Raw genomic sequence first — 26814 nt, forward strand, 5'->3', positions numbered from 1 at the left:
TCGATTCTGAAAAGAAAGCCAGTTTGTTTGTGAATTCATTTAATTTGCATTTTGAATAAAGCGATTTTTGATTTACTGTCAAAATGAATAAAGCTCATAACAATTCATATATTATGCATTACATGTAATTAAGTGATATCAAAGAAACGAAACTCTATATACAAATATCATTTTGTGTTTAAAAACCACATCATATTAAAAAATATGGCACACATGATTGATAAGACAATGAAAAATCGTATAACTATATCAAGAAAACGATATGTAAAAGAATAATAAGTTTTTCATTTCATTAGGTTAAATGTCAGACTGAAATCAAACTTAACATTTGATTTGATTTTTCAATGTGTTTTTTTCTTGGTCTTACATATAAAGACATGGCATTTCAAATGGAGTACTTATATATATGTTTCATCCAAGAAATATGCAATGAAATGAAAGTAAAAAGGCAAGGCTAAAATTCATTCGGACTACTTGGCCATTTCCGCTATTATTTTTTTCTCCAGCGGAAATGACCGAGTAAATACGATTGGTCTACAAATTTTAACGAGACGTTGATGTTAGAATGTATAATATAACTATATATTAAAACATCAAAACAAAAAAAGTTCAAATCAGTGCAAACTGTCGCAAGTGAAACATGCACGAATTACGTCATCACATCTAAGAGTCGCCAAAAAGCTGTTACAGTAGATTTCTGTAAACTAATGGGTGAATGGTGAATGGCCGAGAATAAAGTAGACACATCGCTGTTTGACACAAACTACATAATGGCAATGGTCGTGTTAAGTAAGTTGATGAGGTGGCGGAATCATAAAACAAGAGTTCTAGATCTACATGAAAAAACAACAACAACAATTTTATATACATTAACAGGTTAAATGTTTTGATTTTCACGGATTGTCTTATGCAGGAATTGCGTACGGTAGTCACTAATTTAAAATCTTTACGACACTCACAAATTGAATTTAAAAAAAAAATCAAGTAATTGCAACAAAATTTACAACAACAACAAAAGAACCTTAATAAGAACCAGCTTGTACAAAGAACAACATATTGAAAATGAATCAAAATACAGGCACACTAAATCAAATCGATTCAGATACAGAAGATGAACTCATTTGTTTCTTACAAATTCAACGGTCAGTCTGTGTTTTAGAAAATACATTAGCATATATTCGTTTGTGTACAAAGTCATTTTCTTTGTTATCATTGTTATAATAATTAAAAGTTTTCTTTGGAGAAATTAAACTTGTATTTCATACAGGTGGACTTGATTATTTTGCCCAGCTGTGGGGCCCCGCAGAAGAACACTTTGACTTTTCCTTTTTTCTCCTTGGAAATTTTGTCGAATATCTGCAGAAAAAAAAACATAGCTTCACTTTTTTGAAAAACAATCCACATCTATTTAAGAAACACACAAACGATACACATCTGTATATTCAATTAACGCTTATTTCTGCGATTCGGCTGGTTTTCATAATAATTGCATATGTGAATGTACAGTGTATTAACTTACGATTAAAAATTGCATACATTTGCTAGCGTTATATTTCTTTAACTATTTCATGTAAATCAACTTCGATATATTTCGCAGAATTAGAAATTAACGGTACCTGATCGCTTTTGAACAATTTTACAAGTATCATAAAGAAATTTACAGCACCTAGATGCGATTTAACAGTGTTTTCAGTATCGTAAAAAAACAATACCGCACCTGTTTGCGTTTTTAGAGTCCTTATGATTTTGACAGTATCATAAAGACATTTACAACACCTGACAATTTTTTTTAACGGTTCTTGCAATTTTTTTGAGCATCATACAGGAATTTACAGCACGTAATTGCGTTTTTTACAGTGTTTTCAGTATCGTAAAAAACAATGCAGCACCCAATCTCGTTATTTTTTTTTTTTTACAGTATCATAAAGACATTAACAACACCTGCTTGCATTTGTTTAATAGTTTTGACAATTTTTACAGCATCATACAAGAATTTACAGTTACAGGTACCTGATTCCAGTTAGGTCTCCCCGCCTGTGTCCGGGTCTTCAGCCCTGTAATTAGGTCCCTATTGTCCTTTTTATGGATGAGGTCCAGGGCTATCTGCAGCCCTATACCCTTCATGTCCGTCTTGCCCTGGGCGGCCGTCATGTACATGTGCATCTCTATCACTTTCTCTGGCTCCTTGCCCTCCTCGTACGCCACGTCTATCTGTTCTTTCTCTATGTGGTTCAGTAGGCCCACGAACCATTCAAAAGACTTCTGGTCCCGGTTGATCCATATAAAGTCAACCTACGGAAAAAACAGTTAATTTGTTGGGTCTTTTTTCAAATTTAATCAGAAGGCAATCAAATGGGTATATTCTTGCCTCAAAATTTGTAGTTTCATTATAACTCGTCGGCATCTATTTTTTGTGGATTAAAAAAAGTGGTCAGTTTCGAGGATATGGTAAGTTTTGTGATTTGTGTATGGAATTTGGTAATCATGTTAAAGTGTAATAAATTATAAATGTACATGTAATAATGTCTATAAACATTTGCTTCTTTGCTTAAAATTATATGTTCAACGAAAAATAATACATGTAAAACCACACGAGCGTAAATTCATTATAATTATGCATGTTCGCAGAAATTGGATATACATGTATATTCATGGGAAAACACAATTCAAATCAAACTGGTTGATCAAGATTAATTGAATCATTCTAACCTTTTTGAGTTTCATGGCGGCCTCTGAGATCGGTCCATAGAAGCTGTGCTGACATTGGGGACAGGTCCTCTTGGATTCCTTGTACCTATACATCACGCTCTGTAGAATGGAGGCCATGGGGGTGACGCCGATCCCCGCCCCCACCAGCACCGCGTGCTCTGTCTCAAAGATCTCCCTCGTAGCTGTCCCGTAAGGACCGTCTATATGGCACTGTTAAATGAATGGGAGATATCAGTTGGAAGTTGTAATTTTCTCGATTTGTAACACATGATATATGCAAATCAACTGGCAGTTGATTTGAGCGAACCTTTTCATTTATGAAAACACGATGGGCAATTCAAGCGTCAAAAAAAAAAGTTGAACGATTTTTCTCAGATATAGGTACATTACTTTGAGAAAGCACTGACCTTAATACGGACTTTCTTGTTTTTCTGAGCGACCCTTTTCTCGTGCTCCAATTCTTTCTGTGAACAAGAAATGTAGAAAATATGAAGCATTTATTGTATAGGGGGAAATATTTGCCCCCGTTTTATTTTCGACGTTTTCGCTCTCGTTGTTAGCGGGCGAATTATAGATTGTGCGGATTCCAATGTATCTATCCTTAAACACAACTTATTCTGAGTGAATTCAAAACGGGGCAAAACTGTTTGCAAATGTAGAAGGGCAAAAATTACATGGAACGATCATAACACTGTATACAGTATTTAGTTGTGTTTTTTTTTTACAACATATGAATGATCTTTAGTGTTTTTAGTACTTTTAATATCTATGGTTTGCTATTGTTCAACGTCGTCTAGCTTAACTTAATATACTAATTTAATTAATCGTACTTCGTATAATGATGTGAGAATTCATTTTGAGGCAATATTCAAGTAGACAAAGTAAGATTTACGAGAAGTTCTAAAAGCAAACCTGGCTTTTTTCCAAGTACTGTGAGCCCTTTCTTTTGATTCCTGACGCTGGTAAAATAAAAGATAAGAGTAAAAAATTAGTATATTGTAATTTAACAAGAAAGTCTTGGTCTGTCATATTAGAAGCTTCAAACATCTCTAGAAGGCATAAAAACTTTAATCTTGTAGTTTTCAAAACAATTTTCTGTAAGAATTCAATTGTTGATAGTTTGTGTTAATAATTAACATACCTTGATGACTTAAGCAAGACCATATTTCAAAAAAAACATTTTTTGTCTCAAATTGCAATATTTTTTGTATGTTTTATTTTAAATGTAAAAACGTACATAAAACAATTACAACAGAAGAATCACTATAAATGGAATATTACAGCCTTTATGATTCTGATCAATACTAATATTTTGAAGATGTTAACAATGACACAGAAACCATACCATGATATACAGGATAATATCTACACCCATATGACTGAAGTGAATAATTTGATGGGAAAATATGAACTTGTAAGACATTCATTCTATCTACAGCAAATATATCTATATCTAACTAATTTTCTGTTAAAAACATTTGTGAAAACGTCAACTATGTACATTATTATTATTTTCTTTTGTTAACAGAACAACCCATTCGTTTCAAAAGAGAATACAATCAAAGTGTTCAGCTGTTCTTACATTTAACAACTTTCTAATAATGTCAAAATAAAAGAAACACAATAAAAACCACACAGAAAGGGAAACAAATACATGAAATATTCATGCATAATTTACACAACATCTAAGATGGATGCATGAAGAACGTATGTGGCTTACCAAAAGCACCAAGAAATTGTAAATAATATAGGAGATGTTAACAAAAATCAAAGATTAAAAAAATTATGCATCATACGTAGCACTTTTAAATATCTCAAAATGCTTGAAAATCTAGTCAATACAGTAACGCGTATAAGACAATTGCAGCTGTGGGAAAAGAAAATACGGTCCGAAAACCCGAATTTTCTCCGTAATTTTCTCTTAAGAACTACCTACTAGGATTTAAATCTGCAGAAATAAATCAATTTAATATCTTTTTTATGAAAATCAAACAATAACAAATTGCCACTCTTTCGATCTATCGTATGCATTAATGTTTGCTTTGTAAGATGCATAACAGGAAAAAAATGAATAAAGAAAAGAACTAAATACCTTTGAAATTAAGAAGAGCAGGGGAGAGGGTTTGGCGCCTCTTTTTGAGGACAACATCCGGCTTACCAAGATTAACTGGGTCAAGCTCGGAAAAATACTCATATAGTTTGTTTGTCCAATGTCCGGCAGATCGCACGTGAAGCCAAATGTGACCTTGAATTAAAATATTAATAATAATTAATTATCATACTAAACTAATAGAAACACAGCTTTTGCCCTAACAGTGTTCTCATTTGACATAAAAAAGGTTTGGGGTGTTTTTTAAAATCACATGAAGCTGTTAGACACGCCTATTTTATGCCAATCAAAAGTTTTATTGAGGCATACATAAAGAAATTGAATTTGTAAGCTTTATCACGGTATAAGGCACTTGGAAATGTACCTATGAATCTTTCATTTCTAGATTACTGCTGATTGTGAACGTTTATATAGCAGTTTTGAGGATCAGAATAATATTTGGTGTTTGTTTTTCTCTCCATTACGTTTTTTTTCTATATAGTACATTTATTTTGCTTTTACAACCTTTCATTTCTGGGGCACTGCTGATGGTGAACGGATGCCACTCGTTAGCTGCTATCACTGGGATCTGTATGAAGATGTAGTCCCCGGGCTGGTACTTAAAGTTGTCCGGTCTCGAAATAGTCAAATGACAAACCTAAAAAAAGTACGCCTTAGAACTTATATCTTGGCTCGGACATTTTTCTATAATGAAGCTTTAAACAATCAAAAGTATATGTTTTTGTTTCATCAATAGAGATACTAGTATTACATTTTTCATGTTCAATTCGTAGAAAAAAAAATCAGATTTTTTATCTAGTTGCCTTAGGCTCATTCACTTGATGATATACATGCGTGGATCCAGAATCCAGGAGGGGGCATATTTTTTTATTTTACCACGTAAATATAAGAAATTTGGGGTTCTTTTCAAGGGTGATCAAAACTGACCCCCCTCTCTCTCTTTCTTTCTAGATACGCAGTAGAATATAGTCTACAAATGCCTACAACCATTCAGTTCTCTGATATCTAAATTCAATTTAACCTCAATTGCGTCATAACATCCATACCCTTGACGGAAGCAAATGGACTTCCGTAATATGTGTATTTCCGAACCGAGCCCGTTTGATGATCTTTGACCGTGATATTTTTTCAAGGATAAAAATAACACCCGGAAGAATGAAAAACATCCAGAAAATGGGACCGTGCAAGATGAGAAGTATCCAGAAAGGTATATACAGCATGTGTGTCCAGTAAAATACCTGTAGAATTACAAAAAAAAACCAAAATCAAATTCTTGACTGTGCACAAACTTTAATTTGCATGCACAGGATAAACCATTGTCATTAAGTCAACTAAAATGTGACTGAAATGTTACTGAAATGTGACTAAATGGCATAATGTTGCCATCCAGTCACATTTCCAGACCTCCCAGTTAACATTCAGTTGATTGAATGGAATTCATGTAGTTTGTTATTGTGATTCGACTTAATCTCGCAAGAACAGCGTTTGCGAATATTTCTTGCGGCGAAGTCATGTTAAAGTAGCTATTTATGCGTCATACTTCGATACACAGTGGGAAATTGTCGACAATAATGGGAGTTTAAATAAATCAATAAATGAAGCTGAACAGTTGATCCTCGATATCACAGAAATATTCTGGATAGGACGCTAAGAAAGAAGAAAATACAAGTGTATAGCAAATCTAGCACAGGGAGGAATAAGAAAGGGATTAAAATATCATACTTTTTTTTATATTATTGACATGATACATTTCATTTTAGTTCGATTAAAAAACATAAATGTTACGATTTAATTCCGCTCACACAAAACAGCAAAATAATGGACGCTTTCTTACTTGAAAATGGCCGCCTCTTCTGACAAACGGAAGTGAGCAGATCACTATAACGATAAGAATGACTAGGATGGGCCATCCCGTAATATAGGCTGAGTGCCCCACCCACCCAACTCCGGCTTTTGTTGTGAACAGAATATCAACGGTGGTGAGATTCTTTTCTGGGGTGGCGAACTCAATGAACACTAAACCAGAAGACAATGAAAAAAATAAATAAGATTTTTTTTTTCAAATGTGTATAATGGTTCATTTAGTATGAATTATCCATTTTCTCTATCATTTGTACACTGTAACATTACACATTTCATTTTTTATTCACTGAAAGAGTGTAGAGACAAAATCAACAATAAGACAACTATTTATATAAACATTGACCTCAAACATTCAAAATCTACAAAATGATCTTAAAAGAAGCTTATAACGAAGTCCCAGGGACGGCCAATTTAACTTCGTTAAAAGCGTAATTCGTTATATCTGTTAAGTTTACTACATGAAATAGAGACTTGGGGAATCAAATCCACTTCGCTGTAAGCGTCAATACATTACAAGCGTGTTCACTATAACCGTGTTTTACTGTATCGAAGTTTTTGGTACCAAGTCAATTGTTTTCAGTTTAAATATATATATATATATATATATATATATATATATATATATATATATATATATATATATATATATATATATATATATATATATATAAATATATATATATAGACAGGTCTACTGGCTAATTTTCCTGACCTAACCTACTGCTATTTGACTTACAAGCATTCCCTATGTGGGCGAGGGTATGCGTGATTCCATAGAACGCTATCATGCCACCAACCATCTTGTGAAATACGATATTTTGATCCAAGGGGAGAAAACCCGCTAACGGAGTAGCCCGTATGTAGGTCAAGCACTTCCGCAGCATCAGAACCAAAATAAACATACAGTTAAAATTGAGATTCATTCCTCCAATTCGGGCAACTGAAACAAAACAACACACTCTTGTTTAACTTTAATTTTATATTAAAATTTATAAGAATTAAAAATGTTTGTTATTGATGTCATGAAATACAGCAATAAACTTTCAGAATATGCAACATTCATAATACATGAATCTTAACAGCTTTAAAAAGACACTGGGCGCAAGAGAGATGTACGATGATGAAAATAAAAAATGTGCAATTTATTTTTCTATTTAAAATAAATCCACTCTCGCACATTTACAAAATTCCTGTGCTAATAAGTCAACCAAAATTATAACTAAAGTGACTAGAAATGTGACTGAATAGACAAGTTATATTTCAGAATTCTTTCAAGTTGACTGGTTAACGGAACCTCAACGTGACTTCGATCGAGTCATCAATACTGTTTTAGGAATACTTTTACGTGATCTTTACCTATAACGAATGCGTTGGAGTCAATGTACTTATTGATGGTGTAACCCGCCAGCCCCAGGTTGATAAGGACGTACAGAACAAGGAAGACAACTTTCCTGAGGTTGTTCCGAATGTACTTCCAGGTCAGCTTTTCGGTCCACCCTTTGGTCTTTTTCTTGGTTCCGGCCGGGGGTTTCAGCCACTGTGCTGCACTGTACAAAATTTATGTCAATCAGCGTGATTTTCGAACATTACAGAATTATATATAAAATTATACATTCAGTAAAAAGCGAAAAAAACTAGATGTACTAGAATAGATACTCTGATATCAAACAAAAAATGTTTCCCTCGTAATTATTAAATTGATAGCAGTGTGGTAATTAGTATTTGTATCTTGAGAATTCGAAAAAACCCAAAGTATTTCAGTCTTTAAAATGAAATCTTGGCTTTTACAACTATCTGTTTTTCTTGTGATTATCTACAAGGAGTAAGAGATGCTGTGATGTCAGGCGCGGGGGTCGTAGTTACGGGGGATAGTTTTACTTATATTTATCTTCCAAAAAATCTTTTACTATCATGACTGAAGATTAACATCTTTAAATAACTGCGTTACTGCTAGCTTTTTTGGTTTTGTTTGTTTGTTTGTTTGTTTTTTTTTTGTTTTTTGGGGGGAGGGGTAGACAACAGGGGATATGTATCTGACCTGATGGTGAGATTCTCTATGACCCCGGGGTGTTTTTCTAGCTCCGCCTTCAGCTCCTCGAAGGTTATACTTCCGCTATTGTCTTCATCCGCGGCGTCAAATAGTACGTCGGTGAGATCATCCAGGTCTTCCTCGCTCAAAGTGAGGGAACTCTCCTCCATACACGATCGTAGAACAGTCTTAAGTTCTTCACGATCGATAGAACCCGATCCTGTAAAAGAAGACGATTACGTTAAGATCACAATTTTTTCTATGTATAACAGAAATATGACATGATTTTGACTTTTTAAAACATATTGACGATCTTTAATGATTGTACAAATATGCCGTTTGCTTCAACTGCGACACTGCATTTATTTTTTAATGTGCATGACAAATTCATGAATTACATAGCCTGAAGTTTAATTTTGGTACTGTGTATTCCCCTTTTTTACTCCAGTACTTAAATTCACAATTCTACGGTTTTCCATCAAAACGCGAGAACATAAAATCGCGAATGCCGACATTTAGTTCTAGTTTCATGTACCTTACATATGTTCAAAAATTATAAGCGAGATTTTAAAATTTTAAGTTTAATCAGAAATTTTCTTACAGTAAATGGCGCTTAAAGGGACTTGGACACGATTTGACTTAAAATTTTCAAATTTTATTTTTCCATTTTCAATGTTTATAATGATGAATATAGAAGTTTTTAATGTTATGTCAAAATTTGGAGGTCAAATATCAAGTTATTAGCAAGATACAGAGTTCATAATTCTTTGTTTTGTAAACAAAGCTCGAATATTGTCATTTTTACATATGTGTTGTATTGGTGTAAATTTTAATCAAATGTAACTTTCTTTTGTTGATAATAGTATTTATGAAGATATTGAATCACTTGAAATTGTTTTTACATGTCATTTTGTCTAAGAAATGGCAATTCTCTACATTACATTCTTTGTAAACAACTATAAGACTCGAGCTTTGTTTACATAACAATCAATTCTTACCTCTGTATCTCGATTGTAAGTTGACCTCAACATTCAATATTTTGGTCATTCATTTAAAATGCACCAGTAAAACATTTTATACATTAAAAATAAAAATATTTTTTTTTATCTCAAATTGTGTCTAAGTCCCTTTAAATCAAATATTCGTCGTTGTGTCATATTTCAGCAACCAATATCAATTTGCCAAACGAAAACAAAAGCAGTATCGTAGTTATTCCAAAGATCGGTTTTTTTTAGTCTTGAAAATAAAATAATATTTTGAGAGATAAAAAAAATACAATTTGAAATGGTAAGGTACATGTAGCCAACCTAGTAGAAATATAAAATCGAATGGCGGTAACCGTTTTTAACAAAAACGTAATATACTAGCATTGTTACTAAAAACCGGAAATCATACCGTCTACATCGTATACATCAAACAGGAACTTCAATTTCTGCGCAGGCGTGCCCTTTGTCAACATCCGGAGTCCATCCATTAGTTCTCCACATTCGATACTTCCGCTTTTGTCTGTATCGAACAGATTGAAAAATCGTTCCGCGAAAAAAGACTGTAAAGTTCAATGAAAACTTTATTAAAACTAATATGGTTGGTCCTAAAAAAAACAATCAATATACATTCATTTCAATGAAATGAATTTATGAGTGACATTAATATGTAACCAGTGTAAGCAACTATCATATGTTTGTTATTTGTAAGTATTTTTTCTCATTGTCATTGTCATTGACTGTTTCATTACTAGTGTATACATGTAATTATGTGTGTGCGTGACTTACATGTAGATAAACATGTACATGTGCAATGTATTTTATAAAATCTACTTTAATGAAAAAAATCCTCTTTCATTCTTTAATTCATTACTCTTTCTTTCTATTCTTCTTTTTTCTCTCATTCTTTGTTTTTTGTTCTTTTTTTCTTTGACTTTCTTTCGTTGTTTTCATTCTCTTCATTTTCTTTCCTTTTCTCTCTATCTTTAATTCTTTTTCTTCTCTTTCTCTTCTATATCTTATTATTATTATTCTACTTCTTTGTCTCTCTCTCTCTCTCTCTCTCTCTCTCTCTCTCTCTCTCTCTCTCTCTCTCTCTCACCCGTTTGACCCCTAGAGCGTCCTTGAACTCCTCCAGGTTGATCTCGCCGTCCTCCCCCGCGATCTTGGTGAACTGTATCTCCATCCATGACAACCACTTTAATTCCTCGTCCCTGTTTTTAAATTGTACATCAACTTTAGATTTCATCACATCAAGTATATTCAACAAATGCTAAAAATCACAGGACAGGCTGCTGATACACAGAACTAAAATTCCTTTGCATTCCCAAATCAAAAGATTTTGATTGATTAATTAATTAGCCCGGTGCGTCTTCATTACAGTATTATTTGTCAATTTAACAGTTCATCATATGTAAAACTGACTGAAGAGTACTTTCTGGAATACAGGAATGAGAAAGTTGCCTGTGGTATTACTGTCTCTTGATCTGTTGATAGTTAATACCAGTGTTTTCTGATATACATGTATAATTAAAAACTGTGGTCAAATAGAGAACAGAAAATTGAAAAAAAAGACAAAAAACCTTCAGAAAGGAGGCAGCGAGACAAATCTAATAGACAAAATCGATAAAAAAAAATATTAGGAGAATCTTATCTTTGGTGTCCCTGATTTCTGCGGAATCATTTATTTTTCTCCAGAACGCAATATATATATTGACTGAAATGAGCGCTAACTTTCCTAAGGTCTGATATTATTTACCATTTAATCCAACGTACATGATTAATATATAATACAACTTCAAACTTGTGCCGGGATAATTTCTAAATAAATGAAAATCATTGAAGCAATCCTAAAAAAACCAAAACTGTGCAGATTAAAGAAAAATTCCGCATGTCGAAAAAACAAAAAATCGAGCATGTATTGGTTTATATTTCATAGTGTTTTGACTATGAAAGTATACATACAAGTGATAAAGCAGTAAATGATTGATGCCTCTAGGTGTGTGATCCAAACTATACATACAATGCATTGATTGTGCACTTTTCATTTCTTTTTTTATAAAATGAGTGATATATGTACATGTAGATAGGAATTGCTGAATCAAATTTCTAATTTGAAACAAAATCAGCAATATATGCATGACAATTGATTGAACATAAATTCTTGGAAATATTAAAGATAAAACAACATTAAACCAAACTGCACTGAAAAAAAACCTTGTTGAACTACATGTAAAATTAGGTCATTCAGCGTTTTAGGTTCAAGGCTGAATCAAGTTGTTCATTTTTGTCTTAGAACCATTTTAACAAGAGCTTGGTCTTTGGGTATTTGTGTCAATCGGCGATATGACGTAGGCCTGTCTATTTCATTGATGGCCACTCAGCCATTGCTCTTTGATATCAACACGATTTGTCTGGCTTCTGAGCTGAGACTACGCAATCAATCGGTGTATAATTCACTTGGAACCAGCGTCATTTTCAACTTGTTTTGAAGCTAAAAAATAAAGTTACGTCCTACCGAAAGTCCAAGGTCTTGTTAAAATGGTTCTATGATACCTTTATTTAAGGAGGCTGAATGGTCAACAAAATAGCTATCGGGTCTACCTTTCAAAATTTTCATGAAATTATTTCAGCTTCACACTATTATTTAGTAAAGGATTTTTTTTCCCAAAAGCATTAAAATTTGAACATTTTCCTGATATATAACTGTATAAACTATATATATAACTGTTCTTCTCAAGAAGATCAATAGAATTACAGAATATTGTTCTATTTTAATATCTAGCCCCCAAATATTAAGATAAGCACATATCTGCATGATTATGCATGTGATTTTTGTCGTTTAGAGTTCAATATTGTTGTTGTTGCCTTTGTTTGCTATTTCTGTTTTTTTTTTAATTTACAAACAATAGTATTTTTGTCACTTTTTTAAAGATAGGTATTTTGCATGAAATTTTCAATACGTACAATAAAAGTTCTATACATTTGATAGTTTGATTTCTTCTCAGGGTTTCAGGTTATTAACTGTAACAAAATGACAATTGACTTTACTAGGAAAAAAAAGTAATTTGTTGGGGTTTTTTTCAACTGAATGTTAAATGAATATAAAATGAATCATAAAAAGGATATATTTACAAGCTTTGAAACTAGCAGATGCAAAACTCTAGACATTTGGACAGACATTTAAGAGGATGGAATGATTGAAGGAAGAAAAGAAGGATGATAGATAGATAGATAGATAGATAGATAGATAGATAGATAGATAGATAGATAGATAGATAGATAGATAGATAGATAGATAGATAGATAGATAGATGGATGGATGGATAGATAGATAGATAGATAGATAGATAGATGGATGGATGGATGGATGGATGGATGGATGGATGGATAGATAGATAGATAGATAGATAGATAGATAGATAGATAGATAGATAGATAGATAGATAGATGGATGGATAGATAGATAGATAGATAGATGGATAGATGGATAGATGGATAGATAGATAGATAGATAGATAGATAGATAGATAGATAGATGGATGGATAGATGGATAGATAGATAGATAGATAGATAGATAGATAGATAGATAGATAGATAGATAGATAGATAGATAGATAGATAGGTGGATAGATGGATAGATAGATAGATAGATAGATAGATAGATAGATAGATAGATAGATAGATAGATAGATAGATAGATAGATAGATAGATAGATAGATAAATGACCAGAAATTCGAAGGACATAAACTCTGAAGCATGATAACCAATGTAAGCCATTATGTTTCGCAAATGATCCTCCTTTGAAATATATCATTCTATATAAGCAAAATATATTTGGCGCGTGCTAAGACAATACCTTACCGGTTCTTAAAATATCTGTTTTATCATAAAAACAAAATGATAAAAATAGAATTGTGCAAAAAAAGAGAAATAAGAAATAAATTTTAAAATATCCAGGTTTATAGCGAATGTAGCAAACATCGTTTTGTGATGTCCAGAACCGCATTTTCAAACTCAACTTACATAAAAGACTCGATCGTCAAAGAAATTTGAATAACTTATTGTTTAGCATTTACTATAAAATAGGAAAGTGTATACATGTAAATCTAAATTTGGCCGGACCGACTCTAAGTTAATTTATACATGGTGCTTTGGAAAAAAAATATATACTTTTGACGTGATGCTCATCTTTACCCACGGGTTGACAACGTCTGAATGATATAGGATATAAGTACACATAATTCATGCATGTCTTATACACTTTCAGACATAAATATGATCATTTTCAAATTGTTATGTTGTCAAATTTTGAATTTAATCTCACTGTTGTAAGAGGCTCGCAATCCAAAAGCTGCCTATTGGTTTTTATACAAAAACTTGAATGGATTTGTCAGACAAAAAAAAAATGAATGCAAATCTTTTATTTTTTTAGATTTATTCGTTGAGCATTTCATAAGGTATTTAAATGATCGCTTTGCGTGACACTAGGAAACCGGTTAAATTAGAGATGCTTCTTAAAATATATCAATAAGACTGTTCATATATCCACTGTTTCAAAATATAATATTTCATATTTTAATTCGTTTAAGCATCTCAAAAACATCTTCTATCTTTAGCGTGTCTAACCATACAAACCGAGGATGTAGGCCAACCTCCTCTCAGTTAAAAAAACTGAGATTGTTCATATATCCACTGTTTCAAAATATAATATTTCATATTTTAATTCGTTTAAGCATCTCAAAAACATCTTCTATCTTTAGCGTGTCTAACCATACAAACCGAGGATGTAAGCCAACCTCCTCTCAGTAAAAAAAACACATGACCAATTAACACGTATTAAAATGCATGCGCATTAGGAATAGGGTAAATCAACAAGTAACAAAAGCCCGATGAAAAGCGGGGCGGTATTAAGTTTGCAATAAAACGGACATTGCATCAATGGTCACTGGACATTGACCCTCTAACCTCAACACCCTACACCCCCCACCCCCCAAAAAAAGAAATCGCTCCCCTTAAGGAACATGTAAGGTGTAAACATCACATATATCTTTCATAAAAATAAATATCAGGTATATACACTACGTTCATTTACCTACATAACTACAATAAGTACGTATATTTTAAAATTGCAGGTTAGTGGATTTTGACACGTGCGCTGCTGTAAAGTTGATATTACATCGGGATCGAGTTACACATTACAAGGATTTTATTCTCTCACGAGAGGTCGTGCAACCCAAGCTTGCTTCTATGGAGAGAATGACGGTGATTTATGAATTCATCAAGGTTGCTGGATTTTTTTTTGGAGTGTCAGGCTTTACTAAAGAATAAGGATGTTGTTTGATCAACAATGTACTTAACTTAAAATATAATAAAGTATGTTTTTCATATTCAGTATCCATAATGTTAGTTAAGAAACAGTTTAATAAAGATATAGTTAACTGATGGTCTTCGCCATTCTACTTTCCCTTTTATGGATAACGAGCGATTCTCAGTTATACATGTATCCACTAGGACCAATGTAGAAAATTGGCTATTCTGAATTTCCAAAGTCGCAAACACAACTTCTCGGGCCTTTTCGGAGGAGCTCGAAATAAACACGAGCACTGTCGGAAAAACCCGAGAAGCACCGATTAATAAAACTATTAACCAACAACAATTTTTTTTAAGGTTATGAAATGATTGAATAATTTGCTGCAGTGTCTTGATTTATCAATCATTTCTATTATTTATTTACTTTTACTACCTTTACAGTCTTTACAGTACTGTAATACACGTATCCTTACAAAGAAGGATATGGGGTTACATAGAAACGACATTTTATGGGTTGGATAAGTAATCGAACAACAGTTAATATTTTATGCACTGTATAACCATGTGGGATATGTGAGTACATGTATATTTGTAAATTGATACATGGTATAAGGAGAGAGAATGTTATTGACTTGTCGACTCACAATACATGTACATGTGCCTTATACTAATTATTGTCATGGACTCATTGACAATTAAAAATTGTTAATTAGTAAAAGGCACATGTATCATGCCAAATAGAAGAGAACGTGCATATTTGTAAGTCTAAAGGAGTTTGGGGAGGGGATTGAAGTACAAATTAATTGAGGATTTGTTAAGATAGACTTAAGTATAGTGTCCATACCAGTTATAGGTTTTCGTATAGTGACACATGCAAAATGCGTGGATCCATATTTTTTCCGGAGAGAGGGGGGTGGGGGGGGGTCGAATGATCTGAATATTTGTGTTTGCCGGGGGAGAGGGGGGGGGGGGGGGTCAAAGACATTTTTTCGCGATAATATATTAAGTTTGGACCACAATCTCTCTGCTAGATCCACGCATGCACACGTGTATGGGACGTTTTTTACCTGATGGTAATGTAGTAATGGTAAAGATCGTAAAATGACGTCCTTTTTGTGAAGAAACAAGTTTATGTTAAACAAGTGACATACTGTAGGTCGGCACAATTATTTCATTTTAATATTTTTAGAAATATCTATAAACAAAAAGGATTTTTAATTCGAAAATATGGTGTTAAAATTCAAACGAACGAATCAAACTAAAAAAACTACAATATTTTGTTAATGTTTATCAGGAAATAAATGGCCGATAATCTAAAAATGAAATTATCAAATCCGTGAAATCGGTTTAAATTCATTTTTTTTTTATCTTTTCCGGCTTCTTCGTCGATTTTTTTTGTTTTACCTTTAAAATTAAACTTTATGAAAATCTTAGGAATTATTCAAGAGAGAATTTACTAATCATCTACAAATAAACTTAAAATTTAAATCATTTACGAAATTAAAAAAAAATTAGAACATCAGAAATAAAAAAAAAATAAACTTACTGAATGGCGACACTTTTCTTCCTATCATTGGCTTTTTCCGGTTGTGTCTGTTCATTCTGTCTTTCGCCGTTACCGACAAATTCAACCTCGTTCTGTTTTGATTCAGATCCACCACCATTCGGCAAATCTCGGCCATCTTCATCAATTCCGTGTACACCGAACGATTCAGCAGTTTTCTGTGTTGATGACGTCACGGTTCTGTCATTAACCTCGATATCGATAACCGTGTCGTCTGTTTTTTTGGCGGGTTTTATTTGATCGCCATCTTCATCGTCTGCTTTAAATCCAAGATTGTCATGATTATTGTTTGATTCTAAGGTCGCGACAGGCTCCATCATTTTTGTTGAAACTGAATTCAAATTCCCTGAGTAACTAATGATGGATTTTAATTCGTGTTTTGGTGACGGCGCTTTCTCGTCCGGAAGGTAGCGCTGAATGTTGAAACAAGGCTTCTCGTTGGTCAATTGCTGCAGACGTAGGTTTTTATTGTTCTCTGTCGTCACCTCCGTCCACCGGATTGATCTACTTCCGGTGATTTCTACATTGTCCTCATTGCGAGAAATTCGAACGATGAAATTGGCATCGGACAAGACTTCTTCTAGAAAACAATATATAGATAAGTGAAGTAGGATATTTTATAGTGTTCTACCCTCGTAAAATATATCAGTAAATCTTGTCTCGCTTATCCAACTACAAATTAGTGACTGTTTTTACTAATCATGTTTTCTCATACATGAGTTCAAAATTGAAATGTTTTAAAAATTCATTTTCTGCTTTTTTCAGAAAATAAAACAAGAACATCAACAAGGAATTACGTTGCAGTTTTTCTGTCACCAACCTTACAGCTGTTATAGTATTTCAAAGATGATGCTTTAAATATATACAATGTCATGTTCCATTTTATTTATTCCGGAAAGAAATGACAAGTAATAAATTTGCGGATTGATGCATTTGTTTTTCCAGGAAACATTGGTTGCAAACACATGTACATGTATGTGCTCGTACTCGTACTGTTTTACTTCCTGCATAGAACAAATTCTTTGTTAACTTTATCCGAAGTATGTTTCTGTTAATTCATGTCAGTATCCCAATGCATTTACACCGGAAAGCCTGTGCATTTATGTGTTTTGCATAATGAGCTATGTATATGAATCGGTGAATCTTCTACCTGCTACTGATATGTTTTGCAATTATACAATAATTTACATTATTCTGCCATTTTCTTGTTGCATCACTCGAGAGACCCGAGGAGTTGATTTGAAATTCGCATTTTTGTCTAAATCAATACATTTAGAATTACAAAACAAGTTTTATCTCACCTAAGGCAATACCACCTGTTTGAACATTTTTCCCCAGTCTGAAAAAATCCAAGTTCGAATAATGCACATAAATGTCGTCACTGCTCAGAAATCGTCAAATTTTGACAGAAATCATTGAGTCTGATGACATTGCAATTTTAACATTGTTCCAGGTTTGAAATATGATAAAGCTCAACTTACATTTCAGCACAGAAATTATAAATCGGCGGATACGCATGTCAACAACAAAAAAATATTCTGACTTTTCTCGTATCACGTGAGAGAATTATTCGTTCGTTAGAATGTACATGTTTATTCATTTCCGTCAGTATTTCCTGTAGTTTTCTCTATACATGCATGTTTCATTCATATTTTTGTTTTACAACCCAAGCCTTTTATTTGTAGCGGCAAATCTCATGGGTGCAGACGATGATTTTTTCTTCTTAAACATCTTAAATTCCAAGCCATCTACCTTATCTACATGTTACAACTATAATATTTTCAAAAAAAAAAATAAATAAATAAAAATTATATTTGTAAAATCGTGTACATATAGTCTCCGGCATTATCAATACAACGTATTTCATAATCATGGTAACAACAAATTCATGTTAAATTCGTAAGGACGTTTTCGGTTTTTCAGTCAGTGGAATATATTCTTCTTTATATTTTGCACGTCGTTTTCTATCCGTGCTCTAAAATGCGTAAAAAGTGTCAGATCTTGACCGCAAGCAGTTTATATGTGTCATTTATTTGTCATTTATTTATTTGTGATTAATTTTAACTGGTTAAGCAGTAAGCAATATACATGTAGGCTATATTATTCCTTGCATCTTTTATGCCAAATACAATTGTATTTGAAAAGTTAACACATGTCTACATGAAATAAAAGTATTTTGGAGCTATGTTTTCCTCTGTTATATTTATCATATTATCATTTTCGCTGAATATAAACAAAATATAATCATTTAAACCAAATATGTACATAAAAATGCACATGTACAGTGATATACAAAGTAATAAAACAACTCATGTCTTAAATAAGGTATTCCATGTGATTAAAAACTGTATAATTCAAATTTGCTAATGTTAAATAAAGCTAAGTTCAAAAATAACATTCGTGTACATGTATAACTCACTTTTTTCGTTGTTTTTTTTTTTTTGTTTTTTTTAACAGGTTAGGCTTTTTGCGTGCGCTACCCAACATACCTCCACTGTTAATGAATCTTTTGAAATTGTTCTTTAGTTCAATGAAAACAAGTTCTATGCTCTTTTTTCCCCGCGCGCGTCTAAAGAAATTGTCATTGTCATTGTCAGATTTCACTAAGTTACGTAACTGGAAATCTTGCCCCGAAGAACAACTCAAAGAGAATTTAAAAGAAAAGTCCAACTGAATGAAAAAATTTACAAAAAAAAACACTCGCATTGAATTTGAATTTCGGGTATCTTTTTTTTTAAATCTTAAGATTATAAGATAACATACCTAGACATTTACCCCTCATTCTGTGGCGTGTGCTATTTGCCGGAGACACTGTGTAAAGACCTTACCGTCAGAAAAAAAGTCGTCTGCCCTTGGCTATTCAACGAATTGAACATGCGTTTTCACCCCTATTTGCAGTGTATGCCATAATATTTTATTGCCTGTATTCTTGTAATTGCATAATTTTTCTATAATTCGATTAATTACATTATAAATGATAGAAAACATTTGTAGATCCGTCATCGGTGATTTCGGTATCGCACTGCTTTCATCTTTCTGGGGTTTTTTTTTTTTGGTTTTTGCTTTTACATGTATTTAAAACAACTTCATTACTTTTATTTAGTTATCAACAAAATTTTCAATTGAATATATTTGTTTCGTATACATTTATATTTGTATATCTGATGGGAAATTAAACGGGGGGGGGGGGGGTAGATGTACATGTATAAGTGTAAAAATTGCTCGTAAGATTTGTATGCATACCCTTGGTTTTGTACATACATGTATGTACGAAACGAAACTAGTGACACCCCGGGCTAACACTAACATAAATATCCCTCGTACACCCCCGGACTAACACAAATATTCAAATATTCCTCGGACACCCCCCCCCTTCCCGGATTAACACAAATATCCCTTGAACACCCCCCTCTCCGGACTAACACAGCTATCCCTCAGACACCCCCCCCCCCCGGACTAACACAAATGTCCCTCGGGCTCCCACCCCCCGGGCTAACACAAATATCCCTCGGACACCCCCCCCCCCAGGACTAACACAGAAAAAAATCAAAACTTTGTACATGTTCTCAGTGTATAAATCTATCAGGTATGCTGTAGTAGTTTTCAATAACGGCAGTCAGTTTGTATTATTATGTCTTTACATTTTGACTTTTGTTTACGTTTTTATACAATAAAATATGTTCAGTTTATTCTGGATAACAAAATTAATGTGATTTATCAGTTTAAACGTCGTGAAAGTGACAGAGATTTTTATTTGTAAACAACGCCATTGTGTATATTATCAAAACCGATTTGGTTTGACTTTTCCTATAGCGTCACGATCATTTCTGTCAGCTACGTCATGCATAAATTATACACGCCGCCGGTGTGAAAACTATATGATTGGTTAACTCCTATTTTTAGGCCGAGTTATCAGTATACGCTTATGCAATGCCAGAGCTGAAGGATTTCTCAGAACAGTTTATTCCCCCCCCCCCCAAATATTATTCATTCAAAATCGACTATCCCGTGTGTTTAAATTCTGTGCTAAACCCCCCCCCCCCCCTCTCTCTCTCTCTCTCTCTGTGTGTGTAAACGGGCGTTAAACCATAGCCTCAAGCTACGGTCCAGAGTACGGCGTTATAAAAAATATAATATTAAAAAGTTGCATGTGCTAAGCGTTCATTTCATGTAAATACCGTAAATGTATAATGCACATGTATTACCTACTAACTTGCCAGTCAAAGTGATAGGTATGAATTCCTCGATTTCTACACCTTTCGATCGGCAATCGACAGTCAGTAAAAGTATTGAACGATGATGTGAAAGAACGAGACGGAAGTGGAGAGTGCAAGGAGGTTTGTACATGTGCGTCTTCATTAGGCAAGTGTCCGATTCGTTTCTCTTCTGTTGCCCTATCACTTTCGGTGTAAATATATATATACTAAAATATCCACAAACCATTTACTGCAGATTTCTTTATTTTACCTGTCTCTGAACCCCCGATCACCCGCTCCATACATGAACACTGGTTTGTTTACATACATAAAAAATACAGTTCTTGATCCGCTTTCCGAGTACGGTTAAAGGTTGTTTAATAGGAGAAAGTTTGGGGCGGGTAAAGCTACAATTATTAACAGTAGTAAACTAAATGAAGAATTATTTAAATGGATTATTTGCACAAAATGTGGTATGGTATGATGTAAATATTTTTTAAAAATAGTGTTATTTTTATACGCGGCAAATTGCCGTAAAGTTTTTTTGTACATGTAAGTATTGTATGCACTGTAGCTTTATATTTTCTAACCCAAAATTTATACACAGAGCTACAGCTATATATGTTATGTACCGTATGTATTGTTTTATCACAAGTGAATTTTTCATTCTCTGATATGTTGTTGTTCTGTCCGTGCATAATTTAGTCTTAGTTAACCAGCAGCCAATCAGCGGTAAGCTGAATCCACCAATAAAAAAACTGTGGTTAAGGTGCGGGTATTGTTTATGTATGACGTAGCTGAAAAAGTTGAACGCGACGCGATCGGGAAAGTCAAACCAAATCGGTTTTAGTAATATCCGTTAAAATTGCCAGGGAAATTTAAATTCTCTACTACTACATAATCCTTTTTAAATAACCGTGTGGCCTTTTGTCAGGTTGGTTTAATGCATGAATAGGTGACAGGCTTTGTCACAGGAAAGTATCGCGTAAGTAACAAAAGGTCAAAGATATATCCCCCACCCCGAACTCCCACACACACCTAAATGACAGAAAATTTAATATAGTTACCATAACTCTTGTCCTCTGTTTCGTTTTGATTAATATAAAGTTTTTTTTTATTATTTTGACCGTTTTACCAATTTTCGTCAGCTGTGTTAGTGTTTTTTTTTAGTGTATAGAACCATTTTAGCAAGACCTTGGACTTTGGGTAGTTGGTGTCAAACAGCAATGTGACTGAGGCTGTTTATTTCACTGTAGGACACTCAGCCATGGCTCTTTGAAATCAACAAAATTGTCTGGCTTTTGAGCTAAGACTACGCAATCGGTGTATATTTCACTCGAAATCAGCGTCATTTTTAACTTGTTTTGACGCAAGAAATATTGAAAGTAACGTCCTACTGAAAGTCCAAGGTCTTGTTAAAATGGTTATATCTAAAACACGACCGACGAAAACCGGTAAGACGGGCAATTTAACTACATGTTGTTCAAAAAAGTGTTTAAGACGGGCAATTTACCTACTTGTTGTTCAAAACAGTGTTTAAGACGGGCAATTTAACTACGTGTTGTTCAAAAAAGTGTTTTACATTGTTTTTACATGATATTATTGTGTGGACCCTGAGGTCCACGCAGAAAATATATAAGCGAGGTTAAACCGGATGCTATGGGGAAAATTCAGCCTGCGCATGAGCTAGCCTGGTTCCTGTGCGTAATGGGTAGCTCAGGGAACCAGACTAGCACACGTTTATCTAAATCGGGTTCGGGATTCCGTGCCATATGCACACGTAAGTTCAAAGGCGCTGTAATTGTAAAGTTGTCGCTAACAGTACAGAAACAAAGTATTACTTTTAAAGAAATGATTGGCATGTGATATGGACTATCAGTATTATGAAATAAGTTAATGTTGTGCCGAAACTACAACATGCATCAAATAGCATAATTTGCAATGTTTTGTTGTTTTCCGAATACACATGTAACTTAACTTTACTTTTATAGTAGGCGAGGCTAGAGTACTTCCCGATTAAAAATGTTTAAGCATTTAAGTATGATTGAATAATTATGTCACTGTATACAAGTTTAAATCTCAAGAAAAATGCATCAAAATATAAAAATTTTAATTTACACAAAGCTGTCACTGCATAGTTAACAAAGTAGTGCGAATCGTAATGTGTGCGCAAATAGTAAAATTCACCGAATGCCTGATACTATACATGCAAACTTCATTCATAGATAGATTATAATTATTTTAGAAGTATGAACCCTTTAAATTCTGAGATAAAAAGTGAGGGCTATATACGTAATACAACGTACAAATTTAGTGGTTAAAAGCAGAGGGCTAGAGACGGTGGAATCTCAGATAATCTAAGGCTCTCACTTTTCCGTTGGAAACACATGCAAATGGTCCACGTATTGTAGTCCTTTTTTAAAGGACAGCAACTTGTATATTCTATATACATCGTTAGCCGTCCTGATATATACACCACAAAGAATCGCCCGCCTTTCTTCTCTTTAGCGCTTGCATTACTTTAAACTAAAAGATGGCCCCTTTGGTCAAGTAAGAACCAAATTTCAACCCACACGCCCCCCCACCCCCCACACACACACAACAATATCACTACCTCCTAATTGTCTGCTTTGACACAACATTCTGTCCGATTAATTTCTGGCCGCGGATTACATCTGTTGTTATCACGATCTGGTATAATCCCCCTTGCGATAACTAAACTACTAGATCATATAATGATTATGTGTAGGATAAGAGTTAAAGCTACGTGTAGCATACATTGTAATTTAATTGGTCACCGATTTAAAGATCTCATTGTTGATAGATAAGGTTTAATTTTGTTTTCAATTCTACTTGGATTCTTATCTCTAAACAAAATATTTCACCAACTAAAGAATAAAAAGTTATGACAGCATGTGTCAAAATTAGGGCTGTCGTCTCAATATTTTTTCACGTTTTGATAATTTCATGATTCTTCACACCCTTCTTAAAACGTCGGTGCTTTCATTTTTCTTAAAATGTGAGAACTACCGGTGTATTGTACATGTGTCAAAGGAGCAGGTTTATATTACAACTTTTTTGGACTGTTAACTTATATTCTAATGTACTGTCATGCTTTAAATTTTAATTTACTGGCATGGGTGTAAATACAAAATTTACAACATGACAACTAGTTGTCATGTTGTAAATTTCGTATTTACACCCACCCAGTAAATTCAAAATTTACAACATGACAGTACTAATGAAAGCATGAAAAAAATAGAATAAATAAAAAAAATATCAGAAAAATAATTATTGCAACGAAATGCATCTACATACATGTATTTAATTAGAAGGGAGCGTATGCTTTTATATCTGAGAAATATACACGTTGCAGCGCGGAGGGGGGTGATGGGAAAATAGCTAGGCCCTTATCTGTCTTATGAGAAACATGCCGTATTAAGGTTTTGGGCTTTTGGTTTTTATTTCTTTTTTTCGATATTTTTTTACCTACTACTCAAGATATTTTGAGAAAACGGAAGTTCATCTCCACCCACTACATAGAAAAGCGACACTCCCCATCGGAGTAGGTGTTAGGAGAACGTAATTTTAAAAAAACGCACGACATCCATTCCTTTCGTGTCGTTGTGTGAAATTCGACCCTTCAGACTTTTTTTCAATTAAATTGCGTTAATGAACTTTTAAACTTTTTAGGACTTCGTGTTAACTGCGACAAAAACCTTCCTTCTATTTTTTGACAACTATTTTAAAAACGTTCTATAATTTTCACACATTGTCATCTAACTTTATTCTCGCCTGAGGAATAGTCAGGTATGGACAGCTAATCTTTTAATTGACTTCTGTTTTATAATAACACTACATCGCGTTAATCCTTTCATGTACATACGTGTACTGCTAAAATGTCATGAGTTACTCAATAGCTTTTGATTTCCTTACATCTCACAGTGTACATATTATGGTAATCCCTTATTGAGCTATTTCATTGATATTAAATTGTAATTAAACTATCGTCAGTTGGAATCAGACCTTTGTCGCTGATACACCCCAAACTCATGTAAAAATCATATTTCATGCAAAGTTTTGGAGAAGTCTGAAAAATTATTAAAACGTTTTGGTTTGTTGGAGCTTTGATAATCTCAAGGTTGGCCCAGTAATAGTTCTGTACAAAAGAGAGCGCGCAGTAATACTGGACTATACTAGACGCTCTCTCTCTCTCTCTCTCTCTCTCTCTCTCTCTCTCTCTCTCTCTCTCTCAAAATAATAACACAGTAAGCTTCAGTTCTACGAAAAACAAAAATTACATTCCGGGAAATAACAACATTTATTTGCAATCGCAGATTTGTAAAATTTTAAGTATCTTTTAAAACCGTATGATTGACCATATCAAATGTGTTTGCGCTACAGAGAAATCTCTGTCCTTGATGGTTATTGTTTTTTTTTAAAGACTATATTAATGTTTTTGAGGAGGAGAGCTTTATAGACAGATCTAGGAAAACATGGGTAACTAGAATTACCGAAATGTCTGTTGAAAACATCCAAATTTTAAGCTCTATTATTTGGAATTGTTCATTACTTAATTTCAGTTTATGGTTAAAATTTCATTTGTATTATGATATCTAAATTGTTATGGACAATTTCTTATCATCCAGGCTCCTTTAAATTTGCTTATCGTGTTACAATTATATCATAATTGTTTCTAACCTTAAACCCCAAACAAGAGAAGAAAAATCTGAAAAACGATATATACAAATGTACAAATGAATTGCCTTATTCGTTTGTTTTCAAGATTCTTGTATGGTAATTTCTTAATAATGAGATCTACATCTAATTGATATTATTGATAAAATATGTTTAATGTAAATAATCCTTTAAGAAAAATAAATAACAAACAAACTTACTGTAATTCGACAAGCGTACTTCATTCCTTCCTCTCTCTCACCATAATAAACCGATTACGCTCGACAGCACAGACTCAACCTTTGACCTGCTTGCTCTCTCTCTCTCTATCTCTCTCTCTCTCTCTCCGTATGCATTTTTTGTTAGTGATCTTTTGTCTCATTTAAAGATCTTATGACTTTATGATTAGAATAACTCTTGATTGAAAATAGTAAGAGTTAGGAATTCCGCCCCTAAACCATAGCTAATATCTCTCTCTCTCTCTCTCTCTCTCTCTCTCTCTCTCTCTCTCTCTCTCTCTCTCTTGATAAAGTTAGGAGTACGGCTTAAACATATACTATGTTTTTTGTACGTATGTTATCTTTAATTAAATCTTGAATTAAACTGTTTTTACAACATGAGTCAACCTTGCAGAACCACCCTGATGTCGCGTGTAAGGTAGACATAATTACACTGACCGATGAAGTATTATATTATACGTGTAGGCAGACTTTTTTTTTACTTTTTTTTAAAGAAAAAGCACAATGCAGCTTGTTTTCATAATCTTTTCATTATTTTGCAATAAGTACATTCAGAGTTTGGGGCGACATGTTTCTAAGACGTTCATTAAAATAAAAAAAAAACGGATGAGGTTTTTACTTCTGTATATACAAAGTTTAGTAAATCAAGAATTGAACAAAAATCATCACAACAACAAAAGTAAGAAAGATAAGGTAAAATATTTAACAATTAAGCAATTGGTAACATTTTTTATCTATTCAATTCAAAATCAGTTTTGTAATCATATAACTTGAAAGTAAATACTGAAGGATTCTAATATTGGCAAATAAAACAATCATGAGATAGGATTGTTAAAATTATGGTGAAAGCTGAGGACCAAAGTTGGTATTTTTTTTTTATCTTACAAATTAAAATGACGGTTTCAAAAATAGCCGTGTAAAGACATCTGGGATCTTCATCTTCCCGTCATCATTGTCTCTTTGTCAAGTTTTAAGCACACATTTAAGATATGATACACTTAATTTTTACACCAATAAAAGGAAGAATTAAAAAAAAACAACATTGCACACCAATCTTTGAACACCTTTAGGGTAATCGTGACCGATTTGAATATCAGCTAGAAAAAAAACTATTCATTAAAAAGTGCAA

General features: G+C 33.3%; 1 protein-coding gene across 5 annotated transcripts in view; it reads right to left on the bottom strand.

Moving 5' to 3' along the window:
* Window positions 1–333: 333 nt before the first annotated feature.
* LOC117688267 (NADPH oxidase 5) overlaps window positions 334–26814 on the bottom strand; it is a 37887-nt gene continuing 11406 nt past the window's right edge. The window contains exons 1-17 of one of the 5 annotated variants that reach the window (XM_066088871.1): window positions 19337–19395; window positions 16556–17153; window positions 16077–16118; window positions 10797–10908; window positions 10107–10257; window positions 8721–8931; window positions 8039–8229; window positions 7419–7622; window positions 6654–6835; window positions 5866–6057; window positions 5324–5456; window positions 4802–4954; window positions 3622–3668; window positions 3117–3173; window positions 2710–2919; window positions 2011–2292; window positions 335–1356 (exon numbers count right to left, since the gene is read on the bottom strand). In XM_066088871.1, coding sequence (XP_065944943.1) covers window positions 1225–1356; window positions 2011–2292; window positions 2710–2919; window positions 3117–3173; window positions 3622–3668; window positions 4802–4954; window positions 5324–5456; window positions 5866–6057; window positions 6654–6835; window positions 7419–7622; window positions 8039–8229; window positions 8721–8931; window positions 10107–10257; window positions 10797–10908; window positions 16077–16118; window positions 16556–17153; window positions 19337–19355 — 2916 coding nt within the window. In that variant the 5' untranslated portion in view covers window positions 19356–19395 and the 3' untranslated portion in view covers window positions 335–1224. Of the gene's footprint in view, window positions 1357–2010; window positions 2293–2709; window positions 2920–3116; window positions 3174–3621; window positions 3669–4801; window positions 4955–5323; window positions 5457–5865; window positions 6058–6653; window positions 6836–7418; window positions 7623–8038; window positions 8230–8720; window positions 8932–10106; window positions 10258–10796; window positions 10909–13560; window positions 13576–16076; window positions 16119–16555; window positions 17154–19336; window positions 19396–26814 lie in introns of those variants that run through there. The other 4 variants (XM_066088879.1, XM_066088874.1, XM_066088869.1 and 1 more) reach the window with 4 other exon arrangements.

This window comes from Magallana gigas, chromosome 1, assembly GCF_963853765.1.
Source record: "Magallana gigas chromosome 1, xbMagGiga1.1, whole genome shotgun sequence".
Taxonomy (NCBI): Eukaryota; Metazoa; Mollusca; class Bivalvia; order Ostreida; family Ostreidae; genus Magallana; species Magallana gigas.